This window comes from Eurosta solidaginis, chromosome 1 (genome assembly GCF_040869045.1).
Source record: "Eurosta solidaginis isolate ZX-2024a chromosome 1, ASM4086904v1, whole genome shotgun sequence".
NCBI lineage: Eukaryota > Metazoa > Arthropoda > Insecta > Diptera > Tephritidae > Eurosta > Eurosta solidaginis.
Genome location: NC_090319.1, coordinates 302,694,096 through 302,708,757, shown reverse-complemented (window position 1 = coordinate 302,708,757; position 14,662 = coordinate 302,694,096). Strand labels below are relative to the sequence as shown.

Genomic DNA, 14,662 nt, shown 5'->3' with positions numbered 1-14,662 from the left:
TTTCATTTCACTGTAGTAGGGATTGTCAGAAGGAGATGGCAAACTTAAAATGAAACCAACGAATTTACAACATTTTCTTGCTACATACAAATGCTGCTAAGTTTTATGTTTTCATTCCATTCCATTCGTCTAACAGCAACACTCTGATTTTGGCAATGTGAACAAATGTATGTTGTTGCTGTAGAGATGAACCAACCATATAGTTCAGCCATGAGTGCTACCAACTCAAAAGTGGTTAGCTGTCAAAAAATCTACTACAGAAAACGAAACGAACAGAACTGCTATACGGATCAGAAATTGAACCAGATAAATATCAGTATCACAACGTTGTTGTTGCATTTGCATGTTAAATTTCTATCCGTATCTCGCTCAAGTCTCAATGGAACGTAACTAATGTTTTGAAGGTTCCGTTGTGATCACTCAACGGTTGAGATTTTACGTCATTAAATTATTTCACTACATTTGCTCAACGTGTTTAATCGGCTACCGCACACTGTATTGACATTTTAAAATTTCTTTAAAATTTAATGATAATTATTTCATTTGGCAGTGGACTCAACTCGCCCTTAACAGAACGAAACTCTACTGATGGAAAAATGTTTGCAACTTATAAAGGAAAATAGTATTCGCTGAAAGCGCACAATGTGAAAGCAGATTAGCCGCGTTTTTTTTTACCCGCGTATACGTTTACGTTTGCGCGTAAAAAAACGCTTATCTTCGCTTAGACAATGCTTAGGAGACCTCTCTAGCGGCACTGGTTAAATAACTAGCTACAGCACGGTACAACCCTCTAATGGCCATAGCGTATAACAACAGCTGAATCAGTTGCGATGAATTGTGGACACGCACCATTTTAAGAGTTGATATATAGAATTATAGTAGAGGTGAAACATAGACACATATTTCGGTTACATCTTAGTATAATTATTGAAATTTGGTAGTACTAATTTTATGCGCAGCAATTTCAGAGGTGTATTTTAAGTTTGACGCTTAGCAGTCCATATAAAGTTTAAGCGTAAACGCCTATAGATTGTGAGCGACGGCAACTTTGCCAATACCACACCAACTGGCAACGCTATCCCAACTGCAAACAGATGGATACATAAACGAAAGAAGAAGAAGAAAGTTAATACTTGGACAACGAACGTGTCATAAGCCACGCCTTCAATACATTTATTTTATTTTATTAAACTTATATATATATTCATGTAAATTTCAAAACTTTAATTAATAAAATTAATTTTGGATATCGCACAAATAATTGTGTGCCTACAAGATGTAAAAAGAAACATAGCTTTTATTGTTTGCGATCAGACAAATTTGCTACCATGTCTCATAATCCACTCATTCACAGTCTTAAACAGGGACGGAAAATAATAATTTTTTTTCGGAGTCGAAAAAGTCCGTGTCAAAAAATTGTCCTAGGTGAAAATGTTTGAGTTCTCAGGTATCCCTATAGCAATATCATGTCGAATCATGCATTCCTTTTATTTTTCGAACTTTTTCCATAAAAGTCCACATATAAAAGTAAAATCTGTATTTTTTTTAATTCCGATAGAACTAGTTAAAGTCGGACTTTTAAAAATAAAAGTCCGGAAATAAAAGTTGAATCCGGACCTTTATTTTTTAAGGCCAAAATAAAAGTCCGGCTTGATAACAATAACGGATAGTCCGTTTCATCCGAATTAAAAAAAAAATTTGTTTGGGATAAGCCGTTTCTTTGTTATCAAGCCGGACTTTTATTTTGGCCTTAAAAAATAAAAGTCCGGATTTAACTATTATTACCAGACTTTTATTTTTAAAAGTCCGAGCTTAACTAGTTCTATCGGACTCAGTTAATAAAAGTCGGAAAATAATTTTTATCTTGATCCAAATATATTAAAAGTCCAAAATCAATAGTTTTGCAAGGAATTATATTACAAAAGGAAATACAGTTTCCGTCCTTGGTTTTAAATGCAAATCTTGCAGAATTTTATTCGACATCTACCCATTTCCTGACGAAAGACCTAGTCTTAACCTTTTTTGTGGCAAGTCATGCAGAAAACACGCAAACGACACATACAACTCCGAAACCGCGGGTGGTATCCGTAATATGTAGTACAACTGACAACGAGAGTTTTCTTACAGGGTAAAGACTGTGAATGAAGAGTGATCCAGATACGTATAAAAATTTAACGTGCAAATGCAACAATAATGTGAACCGTATGTCACTTTTGCAAAAATTTACCAAATTGTGCAAATCTTTGATCTTCGCTAATGTAAAATTTTTTAAAAGGAAATTTCCATAACACCTCTTGCGTTTGCTAACCTACACAAAATCTTTGTCCTTTTCACAAAAACATTGGAAAAGCGAAGTTGTCAAAATTTTAAAGAAAAGCGTTCAGCATTATACCTATGTAAATACAAGAGCTATGTTCTTAACATGGTAACATATGGGAAGCTTGATTATGCCCGGATTTTCAGTGCAAGTTTAAACAGTTAAAGTTGACTAGAGTTTAACCGTGTTACCTTGCTACTTTGTGCAATAACCTAAAATTTTGCTGGAATGTTTGGAATGAAGGCTGTATACGAATGAGTTCTGCTGAGGAAGTTCTGCATCATTTGAGATGTGGAGATTATCCCTCCACCTTTGCTCCTCATCCTTACGCCAGGGAAAAGAAAAAAAGCGAACCTTTTCGAATGTACTATTAATAGATAACTGCGAACGCGACATTTCCGAATTTTGGGCATTTTTAAATTAGTTTGTTTAAAGAAAAGAAAAACAGAATGTAGCAAAAAGCAAAATCGACTGAATCAAATTTTCACTCAAAAGATGGCCGTTGGAAATTCACAGTTATTTTATCTATTTTTATACTCAGTTGAGCAGAGCTCACAGAGTATATTAACTTTGATTGCATAACGGTTGGTTGTACAGGTATAAAGGAATCGAGATAGATATAGACTTCCATATATCAAAATCATCAGTATCAAAAAAAAATTCGATTGAGCCACGTCCGTCCGTCCGTCCGTCTGTCTGTCCGTTAACACGATAACTTGAGTAAATTTTGAGGTATCTTGATGAAATTTGGTATGTAGGTTCCTGGGCACTCATCTCAGATCGCTATTTAAAATGAACGATATCGGACAATGACCACGCCCACTTTTTCGATATCGAAAATTTCGAAAAATCGAAAAAGTGCGATAATTCATTACCAAATACGCATTAAGCGATGAAACTTGGTAGGTGAGTTGAGCTTATGACGCAAAATAGAAAACTAGTAAAATTTTGGACAATGGGCGTGGCACCGCTCACTTTTAAATGAAGGTAATTTAGAAGTTTTGCAAGCTGTAATTTGGCAGTCGTTGAAGATATCATGATGAAATTTGGCAGGAACGTTACTCTTATAACTTTATGTCTGCCTAATAAAAATTAGCAAAATCGGAGAACGACCACGTCCACTTTTTAAAAAAAAATTTTTTTAATTCAAATTTTAAAAGAAAAGTTAATATCTTTACTGCATATAAGTAAATTATGCCAACATTTAACTCCAGTAATGATATGGTGCAACAAAATACAAAAATAAAAGAAAATTTCAAAATGGGCGTGGCTCCGCCCTTTTTCATTTAATTTGTCTAGGATGCTTGTAATGCCATAAGTCGAACAAAAATTAACCAATCCTTTTGAAATTTGGTAGAGGCTTAGCTTCTAGGACGATAACTGTTTTCTGTAAAAAAGGCCGAAATCGGTTGAAGCCACGCCCAGTTTTTATACACAGTCGACCGTCTGTCCTTCCGCTCGGCCGTTAATACGATAACTTGAGAAAAAATCGATATATCTTTACTAAACTCAGTTCACATACTTATCTGAACTCACTTTGTATTGGTGTAAAAAATGGCCAAAATCCGACTAAGACCACGCCTACTTTTTCGATATCGAAAATTACGAAAAATGAAAAAAATGCCATAATTATATACCAAATACGAAATAATGGATGAAACATGGTAATTGTATTGGTCTATTGACGCAAAATATAACTTTAGAAAAAAACTTGGTAAAATGGGTGTGACACCTACCATATTAAGTAGAAGAAAATGAAAAAGTTTTGCAGGGCGAAATCAAAAGCCCTTGGAATCTTGGAAGGAATACTGTACGTGGTATTACATATATAAATAAATTAGCGGTACCCGACAGATGATGTTCTGGATCACCCTGGTCCACATTTTGGTAGATATCTCGAAAATATCTTCACATATACATCTAGGGGCCACTCCTTTTTAAAATACTCATTAACACTTTTCATTTGATACCCATATCGTACAAACAAATTCTAGAGTCACCCCTAGTCCACCTTTATGTCGATAGCTCGAAAAGGCGTCCACCTATAGAACTAAGGCCCACGCCCTTTTAAAATACTCATTAACACCTTTCATTGGATACCCATATCGTACAAAAAAATTCTAGAGTCACCCCTGGCCCACCTTTATGGCGATATCTCGAAAAGGCATCCACCTATAGAACTAAGGCCCACTCCCTTTTAAAATACTCATTAACACCTTTCATTTGATACCCATATCGTATAAACAAATTCTAGAGTCACCCCTGGTCCACCTTTATGTTGATATCTCGAAAAGGCATCCACCTATAGAACTAAGGCCCAAGCCCTTTTAAAATACTCATTAACACCTTTCATTTGATACCCATATCGTACAAACAAATTCTAGAGTCACCCCTTGTCCATATTGTACAAACGCATTCTAGAGTCACCCCTGGTCCACGTTTATGGCGATATCCTGAAAAGGCGTCCACCCATAGAACAAATGCCCACTACCTTTTAAAACACTTATTACACTTTTCGTTTGACACCCATACAAACGCATTCTAGAGTCAATCCAGGTCACTTTTATAACGATATTCCGAAAAGGCGTCCACCTATAGAACTAAGGCCCACTCCCTTTTAAAATACTCATTAACACCTTTCATTTGATACCCATATAGTACAAACAAATTCTAGAGTCACCCCTGGTCCATGTTTATGGCGATATCTCGAAAAGGCGTCCACATATAGAACTAAGGCCCACGCCCTCTTAAAATACTCATTAACACCTTTCATTTGATACTCATATCGTACAAACAAATTCTAGAGTCACCCCTGGTCCATCTTTATGGCGATATGTCGAAAAGGCGTCCATCTATAGAACTTAGGCCCACACTCTTTTAAAATACTCATTAACACCTTTTATTTGATACCCATATCGTACAAAATAAATTCTAGAGTCACCCCTGTTCCACCTTTATGGCGATATACCTAAATGGCGTCCATCTATAGATCTATGGCCCACTTCCTCTTAAAATACTCTTTAATACCTTCCATTTGATACACATGTCATACAAACACATTACAGGGTTACCCTAGGTTCCTTTTACAACATGGTGATTTCCCTTACTTTGTCTCCACAGCTCTCAACTGAGTATGTAATGTTCGGTTACACCCGAACTTAGCCTTCCTTACTTGTTTTTGTTTTGGTTCTGTTTGGTTTGAATCCAGAATACAGGATTCTGTTATTAGTTTCCATTTTGAATTGGAACACATCATGTTGTTCTTCTGCCAAAAACATCATCATAATTAATTTCTTCTGCCAAAATACAGAATTCTGTTATTCCTCTGCAATCCTCCGGTAATTCGTTCTAACAGTGCTGAAATTTTCTACCGAATGTCACTTACGTTGGTGTTGCATTTGCTACTCTCGCTTCGATTGTTTGATGCAGTGCACGGACTTTTAAAAAGAGAATGTTGGTAGACGAAAAATTAAAATAGTGGTAGAAGTTAGTAGTTTTTTTCTTCAAAGAAAACAATTGCTACACTTTATATATATACTAGAAGACCCGGCAGACGTTGTCCTGCCCTAAATTTGGCCAACCTGCATACATTTTAATAAGCTTTTTCCGTCTGACTCTGCCTTCCCACCTCTTCACTTTTTCCTAATCCTTTTATGCACTCCTCCCACCGTCTTTTTCGCTTCATCTATCTCCATCTTCGTTTCATTCTATCTCTTTCTCAATCTCCTTCTCCTTTTCTCTTTTCTCTTCTCCCAATTTCTTCTCATTCTTCTGCATCCCTTATTGCCTGTCCCAGAAGAGGGTATGTATTTTATTCCAGTCCCAGTTCCAGTCCCAGTCCCACTCCGAGTCTCAGTCCCAGTCCTATTCCTAATCCCAGTCCCAGTCCGTCTCTGGATAATATATTACTCTGTAATAAAGCACTCATCAACAGCCCACTCCGAGTCTCAGTCCCAGTCCTATTCCTAATCCCAGTCCCAGTCCGTCTCTGGATAATATATTACTCTGTAATAAAGCACTCATCAACAGCTTCCATTTGATATCCATATTGTATAAACACTCTCCAGGCATTCACTGGCCCACATTTTGGCCTATATCTCGAAACCCTAGTCAGTCTTATGAAAATTACGCTCTGCTAAAGCGCTCATCCACAGCTTTCATTTGATATCCATATTGTATAAACACATTCTAGGGGTACCCGGTCCACATTTTGGCCTATATCTCGAGACCTTAGTCACCCAGGAGTATGAAAATTACCCTCTGCTAAAGCACTCATCCACAGCTTTCATTTGATATCCATATTCTATAAACACATTCTAGGGGTACCAGGGTCCACGTTTTGGCCTATATCTGGAGACCCTAGTCACCCAGGGGTATGAAAATTACCCTCTAATAAAGCACTCATCAACAGCTTTCATTTGATATCCACATTCTATAAACACATTCTAGGGGTACCCGGGTCCACGTTTTGGCCTATATCTCGACACCCTAGTCACCCAGGGGTATGGAAATTACCCTCTACTAAAGCACTCATCAACAGCTTTCATTTGATATCAATAATCTATAAACACATTCTAGGGGTACCCGGGTCCACTTTTTGACCTATAGCTCGAGACCCTAATCACCCAGGGGTATGAAAATTACCCTCTACTAAAGCACTCATCAACAGCTTTAATTTGATATCCATATTCTATACACACATTCTAGGGGTACCCAAGTCCACGTTTTGGCCTATATCTCGAGACCCGAGTCACCCAGGGGTATGAAAATTACCCCCTACTAAAGCACTCATCAACAGCTTTCATTTGATATCCGTATTCTATAAACACACTCTAGGGGTACCCGGGTCCACGTTTAGGCCTATATCTCGAGACCCTAGTCACCCAGGGGTAATAATGAGATTACCCTCTACTAAAGCACTCATCAACAGCTTGATATCCATATTCTATAAACACACTCTAGGGGTACCCGGGTCCACATTTTGGCCTGTATCTCGAGACCCTAGTCACCCAGTCACCTATCCTATTTTTCAAGTTAGATCAAACTACACACGGTGTGCAAAACAAATTCAAAATCGGTTCAGTAGTTTAGGAGCCCATTGGCCTCAATTGTGTGACGCGTGTTTTTTATATATTAAGATATGTTTATATATAAACCATGTAAACAAATTAAAAAAAATTATGAGAATTTGCATATATGTATGTACATAGCTTATACCTATATGATACCTGCTTTTTTCCTTTATTTTGAGCTTGGGAAACTTTCCGATACGTCTAATTACAACAACAATTTTCCAATGTATCAGTATTTTTCTGCCACAAGATAACCGACTTGGGCATGTTTTGGTTTACATAAAACTTTTTTACTTTCAAAATTATTCATAAAAAACTGATGAAAATAGCGCAGGAAAATATTTGCGAGTAGATGACAACTACATTTCTTTCATAAGCAAATCTATTTCTTGTTTGAATTTGTGCACAAATTTTTGAAAATAGAAACCGAAAAATTAGAAAAAACAAAAGAAAAATCTAGTGCCATATGGTTGTTATTAAACACAAGGAACAAACTCACCTTTACAAATTAAATTTTTTTATAAAATCTTATTAATTAAATTGGTGGCTGAAATAAAGACCGCCCGATACAATATTCTTTTATTAATATTTAATTGGACATGCTTGAAATTTTTAGTTCATTACGCTTGGCGGTTTTTATGTCGTTCATTATAGAGAACGACCTTTCTGCGGCTGCGCTACTCTGAGGTAATATTGCTAAGGAGCATATTTATTCACTCAAATTTTCTTCTAGAAGACTTCTTTTCCCAATTTTATCCATCCTTTAAGAATATCGTCGGAAATATCTGTTCTATTATTTCCTTATCATATAACATTAATGATCGCCATTCGTTGTTAAAAATTTCCATGGAAGTCTTGTGAAATGGAACAGCTTTAAGTAAGGGAACAATCGTTGTCATTTGACTAGATTGAATATTTTTTGCATCAAAATATTCCAAAAGGGGTAGTTTTTCGTCTTCGAAATTGAATCGTTTCTTAATTCCCTTACAAAGGCAAATGTTGGTAGATTTTTGGGCTTTGGTGGTAGAAGTGGTAGAAAATGAAAATGGGCTAAAAATTGGTAGATATACTAATAAAGTGGTAAAGTCCGTGCACTGGTTCGACGTTTTCCATTCTTTTATTTTTCTATCCCGCACTTTTAGTCCATGGTGTTTTTATTTTGGTGTTTAAAAAGATAAATTTTTAATAGTAAATGGCGAGTACATCGAAAAAAGCTAAGCAACATGAAGAATACCCCACGGATTGGGACCTTGATTATTATCGAGCAGATCACGAGAGCGAAGAGCATTGGCAAATGAGACGCCGTTTTATGGAAATGCACAAGGATAAATTTCCAGAAGAACGACTTGTGTGTCTTGCTGCAGTATTTACAAATATGGAATTCATGGGTTGTCGCTACCCGGCCGAAACGATGCGTCTTGTTGCTGAGTTATCCAAAGAAGTTGTCAAAGATTATAGGAAAAGTCGGGAGTCAAAACTTAAGCGTACTTTTGTAGCAGCTTCGGAGGCGGCTGAAGCACGTGTCAAAGGTAGACGATAACAAGATGCAAAATTATTATCTACTTTATTCTTAACAAATTCTATACACGTATATATGTAAGTACAGTTTATTAGGAATATATTAGTGCTAAAATCATATTTTCCTTTCGTGCCAATTTCAATTCAACGAACAAAATAAAAAAAACATTTGCAGCTAGATCGGGAGGAGGATCAGGACAACAAAATAATAACAGTTCCAAAAAATCCCGTATTTATAACAATCCTGCTAGCCAAATAAGTAATAACCTTTTCGACGGTTTAAAATATGGTAAATTTATTCTAATTATTAGTGGTGGACGCAATTGCTTACGGGCATCTGCACTAAGAAATAATATGTCGTATGAAGAAACAGAAATGGATGCCCCAAACTCGAGAAAGTATGAGCTATTCTATCAAAATATTTCATATAGATATACATATGTTTATTGTGCTTTTCATTTTAGAAAAATGTGTGTATATTTAAATGGCGAACTCGTAGCTAGCGCTTGCGAAGAAAACTTAAAATTAGCAAAATTTCAAGCTTTTAAAAATGCTTTGGAGGAACTGCAAAAAAATTGTTACTCTATAAAAGTAATTGGCTTTAATGTTTATTCGTCCAGTTGTAATGCGAAGATTATAATTAATATATTTTCTTTCAGGCAAATCCATTGGCCGACAGTATAAAAATTAATAAAACAAATAATCAAGTCGTTTGTGGCGTAAGTAAGCAGCAGGTCGATAATGCGGACGATAAAAAATTAGATGCTTCTAATAAAGGCTATAAAATGATGAAGTCAATGGGATGGGCCGGAGGTGGCCTGGGATCAAAAACCCAAGGCAGAGAAGAGCCTGTAGGATATCTTTTGAAAAACAATCGTGCTGGTCTAGGCAACGCTGCCTGTAAATTGGATCGTAAATATTTTTGGCAGATATTGAAAAATTATGTAGACTCAGAGGACATACGCGAACTGCAATTTGAGCCGACATTTACCAAAGAGGAACGCGCAATGCTACATGAGTAAGACTGAACTTCATATGCAAAGCCTAAAAAAAAAGAATTTGTATTTTTGTCTTTTTTGTTTTTGTTTTAGAATTGCTGGAAAACTTGGTTTGAAGTCTTCAAGTACGGGCAAAAATGAAGAGCGCCGTTTGGTTATATCAAAGAAAAATTATACTAACGAGCAGATACTCAATGAAGTTTTGTTGAAAAAGAACCCCAGCTATGTTGACAAATATTTTGTGCAAGTGCCTGAGTCAAAAGCACGTTACTATCCTGAACACGTCGAACAGTTAGAACTGGCCATTTAATATTACTTTAAAAATGATATTATAATTTGCATTTATAAAGGTCACTTTCTTGAAATTGCTTTCTCTCAACTAGAAATATACATATAAAACCAATTTTAAGTTACTTTTAGTAAAGTAAATTTTATTAAACTATTATTTACTTTATAAATTTCAAATGCACTCATCAAAAGTCAATTCTATTACTTTTTGACTGCTCCCAAACGACTTGGATCTTGACTAGGATAATGCACTTGACCAGGTGCGCCGCCAGTAGGTGGATGTGGTATAGCGGTTGCAGCAGCTGAGGTAGAAGCCATTGAAATATTTGAATAGGGTGCAGCATATGCTTGTGTATACATATGATATGACGATGCTGGTATAAGACTGGGCGGTATTTGATGTAATTTCATACCAGGTGGCAGCACGGTCACTTGTTCCTGAAGATTAAAGAAATCATTTGGATTGGAAGCAGGTGAAGGTGGCACAGCAGGCACATCAAAACGTCTATCCGTTTTTGCAACACCAGTTTGTTTGGCTTGTGAATGGGCCCATTTGATTGTGGCTTTGCGACCTTGCAAAACCAATTTATTGAAAGTACGTTCGGCTGCCAATTCAGCGGCGCCACGTTTTGTATATTGTACGAAAGCGCATTGCTGACGCGGCACCAATGCAATGGATCTAATTTCACCAAATTGATAGAAATGATCACGCAGTTCTGGCTCTGTTATTTCTTCTGGTAAGTTGCCTACATACAAAGTTGTTATGTTACGATCTTCTGGTGGTTCTAGTGTTGGTAATGTAGCCGCACGTTTCATTATTTTTTCAGCTACGGGATCATTACGTCCATAATAACGATCTTTTATATTTTGCTCACAGAGTGGATCATCCGGCTCGTTTGGTTTGTCATGCCGATATGGACATTCTTCGCCACGTTTGCATTCCCCTTTTACCCAGAATGAGCAAATATGCGGTCTGTTACGTTTATAGTATGGTGCTGTACGCGCTAACTTTGCTAACATTTCGTTGGCGGCGAGTGAACGACCAACGGCACCAGCTGCTTCGGTGCCATCACCGTCTCTTAGTTCACGATCGATATTTTGTATATAGTATTCCTTGTTTACGTCGCTTTGTGGTATTGCATCGGCGACTTTGAGCGCAGCATCACGCACCTGTATCGGTAGTCCGTATTCCAAATCCAACAAACACGTCTGGCAGACATTTTTTAGACGTGCACACGTTTGGCAAATTTCTGTTTTTTTGAAACGCATTCGTGCTCCTGGACACCATCGAAATATTGTGAATGGCCGTGTACAAATTTTGCATTCTTTGCCAAATTTTTCCTTGATCATACGTACGTAAGGATTGTCCCCTAGACATGTTTGGCACAAGATGGGAAACTCGGCGTCTTCCCAATTTTGCCTGTTATACGTGTTTGTTGTTTTTGACATAGCCATTTTTGACTTTGGTTGTTTCTTGGATATGTTCTGAACCAAAATTAATGCTGAAAAGTTGATTGTTTATGAAAACAAATTATAAACACGATGTAAAAATTGAAGGCTTAAAACCCGAGTTGACAGTTGAAAATTTGCATCTGAAATGAGCTACCGTATTATTTTATTTGGAGGTGGGTAACATAGGGTCCATACTACATTTGGTTATTCTTGCCATAACCATATCGCTTCAAAACAGCTAATCCAAAGAACCTCGTTTTCACTAATGTAAGACCAACTTTACACAGTCACTAATAACGTTGTGAATGATGACAAAGTGTGATCTCTTATCTGTCAACTGCCTAACAGGCTGTTCAATGGCTACTTTTCAGCGTTTTGACAGGCTGTTCAATATGGCGGCGCCTATCTTCAGCGGGTGATAGAAAGAGATACAGAATGAGACAGCGATAGTCAAATACGAATCAGGTGATCCAATCACTTTGGAATTTTGACGTTTATGCAGAAGAGATCACACTTTGTCATCATTCACAATGACTAATAATAACCGTGCCACATCTAACCAATAAGTTTTTCCTTTTTCCTCATATACATAACAAATTAATATTTGAATTGGCTAGTTCCCTCACTTCTTGAATATTTTTTTATTTGTGTAACTTTTGCATTTATTTATTTTTTTTTCTTTTTATGAAATTATCAACTTGTTTGGCTTAAAGCATCAATAATCGATGCCAATAGATACGATGAATAATAATTCGCTTCCCAAGGCAGTCGGTTCTATGTACCGGAGCGACTCGGGATTTTTCCCGAGCAAGGACTGTCATTTCAGTGTGACCCCATCTAATTTGTTTCGTCCCTCCCACAAATTGTCATCTTCCCAGCAGCTCCTTGCAGCAGGACTTCTCCATATTCTCTTACTCCGGGAAGGCATCGAATCCAATCCGGGTCCGTCTCCTGACCCCGGTCCTGAGAAATGGTTTTGCTGCATCTGCCGGAAAAGAATCTTTTTAGGACGGTCATACTCTGTTCAGTGTGTCTCGTGCAAGGGATGGTTGCATCGGACAGGTTGTTCTGGGCTTGATCCCAAAACCCGACGTCCACGTAACTTTTATAAATCTTTTGTGGCTCCTTGCTGTTCACGCCCAAGGGCGTCCCGTAGTCTATGCCTTAGCGCCCCCACTACCTTCCAGCAGCCCCGCTGCTCAGCAAGCCACAACAAGTACCCGCTGCTGCTCGCGCCCCACGGCGCCAATAACTCAAACAGCTGATACCACTCATAACTACTACCTTCGTAGTAGAGTTGGTAGCAATGCTGAGCATCAGCCCCTGCCCCCGTCTTCTCCCCCGCTCTTTTCCGGCAGCAATCGTGCAGGCCAGGGAAACTGACTCTTAGTCCCTACCTCCGTTTGCACCGTCTGCCAGCACAGAATATAAAGGTTTGTGACATCCGCCCAATGCAGCTCCTGCCTTGGGTGGTGCCACTTTCCCAGATGTTCTGGTCTCCGCGACGGCAACCCCCCGACGGGTTTCATCGCGCCATGTTGCCAGGTCGCAAACCCAAATCATCCGGGTACCCCAATGCTTGCCCAAGGACGCCCAGTCCCAGGGCCACAACAGCAATTGCGTCCTGGCCTTCCACAACACAGGCGAAGTCACCCGTCGCTTACCCCCAGAGTGGCGACGTCTCCCCTTATGCACTTCAGAATCCTGCAGTTAAACTGTAATGGACTAACTGGGAAGATTACGGAGATAGTCGAATTCATGAAGCGGCGCAACATCCGCATTGCTGCGATTCAATAGACTAAGCTCACAGCAAGATCTGCATTGCAGACCTGCTCTGGGTATAACGTCCACAGGAAAGACCGCGAGAGCGGAAATGGAGGCGGTCTCGCGTTTATCATACACCACTCTGTGCAATATTATATATTTGATCCTGGCATCGACCGCAGGGACAAGGTCTTAGAACGTCAAGGCCTATCTGTCCGGTCAGGCGATGCAAACCTAGAAATCATCAACACCTACATCCCTCCTGCCACCTGTTGCCCCAGTGGATACCGCCCTAATATCAGTGCCTTACTCACTGGCAACAATCGCATTATCTTAGGCGATTTCAATGCCCATCATGATCTATGGCATTCAAACTTGCGGGCGGACAGTAGGGGTGAGATGTTGGCGGATCAAATAGAAGAAACGACGTTCTGCATAATAAACGGAGACGGCCCCACACGTATGGTAGGAAGCTGTCACAGCTCGCCAGATATCTCAATCGTGAGCACAGAACTCGTAAACTGCGTCAACTGGCAGCCGATGGTAACATTGGCATCCGACCACCTGCCCATACTTATTTCGCTTGAGCGTAACGCCGACTTCATCGTCACTGAAAAACGCACTTTCATAAACTTCAAAAAAGGAAAGTGGGAAGAATATAAATCCTTTACAGACAGCCGCCTAGCTGCCCTCCCTATCCCGACAGATGCCCGCCAAGGGGAGCGTGCCTTCCGTAAGGTCATTAAATCCGCCTCGGCACATTTCATTCCCGCCGGGAGAATTCCCGAAATCCGGCCCCACTTCCCGGCGGAGGCCGCAAACTTAGCGAGAGAACGTGACCTTATAAGACAGCTTGATCCAGGCGACCCCCAAATAAGGGATATAAACCAACCCATCAGATTGCTTGTAGATGAACACAAGCGGGCGAAATGGGAGGAGCACCTAAGAGGTTGTAACCTCTCTACTGGTGTGGCTAAACTTTGGTCCACCGTAAGGTCCCTATCGAATCCGACTAAGCACAAAGACAAAGTTTCCATCGCCTTTGGCGACAAAGTGCTGTCGGACGCGAAAAAATGCGCGATCGCTTTCTGCCGACAATATATAATGCATCCTACGGTCGACAAAGATAGACGGAGAGCCAATAGACGCGCACATAAACACAAATTCAGCGCGTCACCAATCACCATCACCGCTAAAGAGGTTGAGGACGCCATTGTTCGTGCTAAACCATCCAAAGCAGTGGGCCCAGACGG

The 14,662-nt window shown here is 39.1% G+C and overlaps 2 protein-coding genes across 2 annotated transcripts; one reads left to right on the top strand and one right to left on the bottom strand.

The window, feature by feature from the left end:
* The first annotated feature begins 8,483 nt into the window (after positions 1-8,483).
* LOC137237547 (NF-kappa-B-repressing factor) lies at positions 8,484-10,308 on the top strand. The gene is made up of 5 exons (XM_067761297.1): positions 8,484-8,918; positions 9,083-9,305; positions 9,372-9,498; positions 9,567-9,925; positions 9,999-10,308. Exons 1-5 carry the CDS (start codon positions 8,582-8,584, stop codon positions 10,213-10,215), a joined length of 1,263 nt encoding a protein of 420 aa, XP_067617398.1. The 5' UTR covers positions 8,484-8,581; the 3' UTR covers positions 10,216-10,308.
* LOC137237548 (pre-mRNA-splicing factor RBM22) lies at positions 10,309-11,859 on the bottom strand. Its single transcript, XM_067761298.1, has one exon. It carries the CDS (start codon positions 11,646-11,648, stop codon positions 10,395-10,397), a length of 1,254 nt encoding a protein of 417 aa, XP_067617399.1. The 5' UTR covers positions 11,649-11,859; the 3' UTR covers positions 10,309-10,394.
* Between the last annotated feature and the right edge of the window lie 2,803 nt (positions 11,860-14,662).

Bases quoted from the DNA above. Each gene is read 5' to 3' on its own strand.
- LOC137237547 (XM_067761297.1), top strand. From the start codon at position 8,582: ATGGCGAGTACATCGAAAAAAGCTAAGCAACATGAAGAATACCCCACG. The intron at 8,919-9,082 runs GTAGACGATAAC...AAACATTTGCAG, and splicing joins GGCTGAAGCACGTGTCAAAG to CTAGATCGGGAGGAGGATCA. The intron at 9,926-9,998 runs GTAAGACTGAAC...TTTTTGTTTTAG, and splicing joins GAACGCGCAATGCTACATGA to AATTGCTGGAAAACTTGGTT.
- LOC137237548 (XM_067761298.1), bottom strand. From the start codon at position 11,648: ATGGCTATGTCAAAAACAACAAACACGTATAACAGGCAAAATTGGGAA.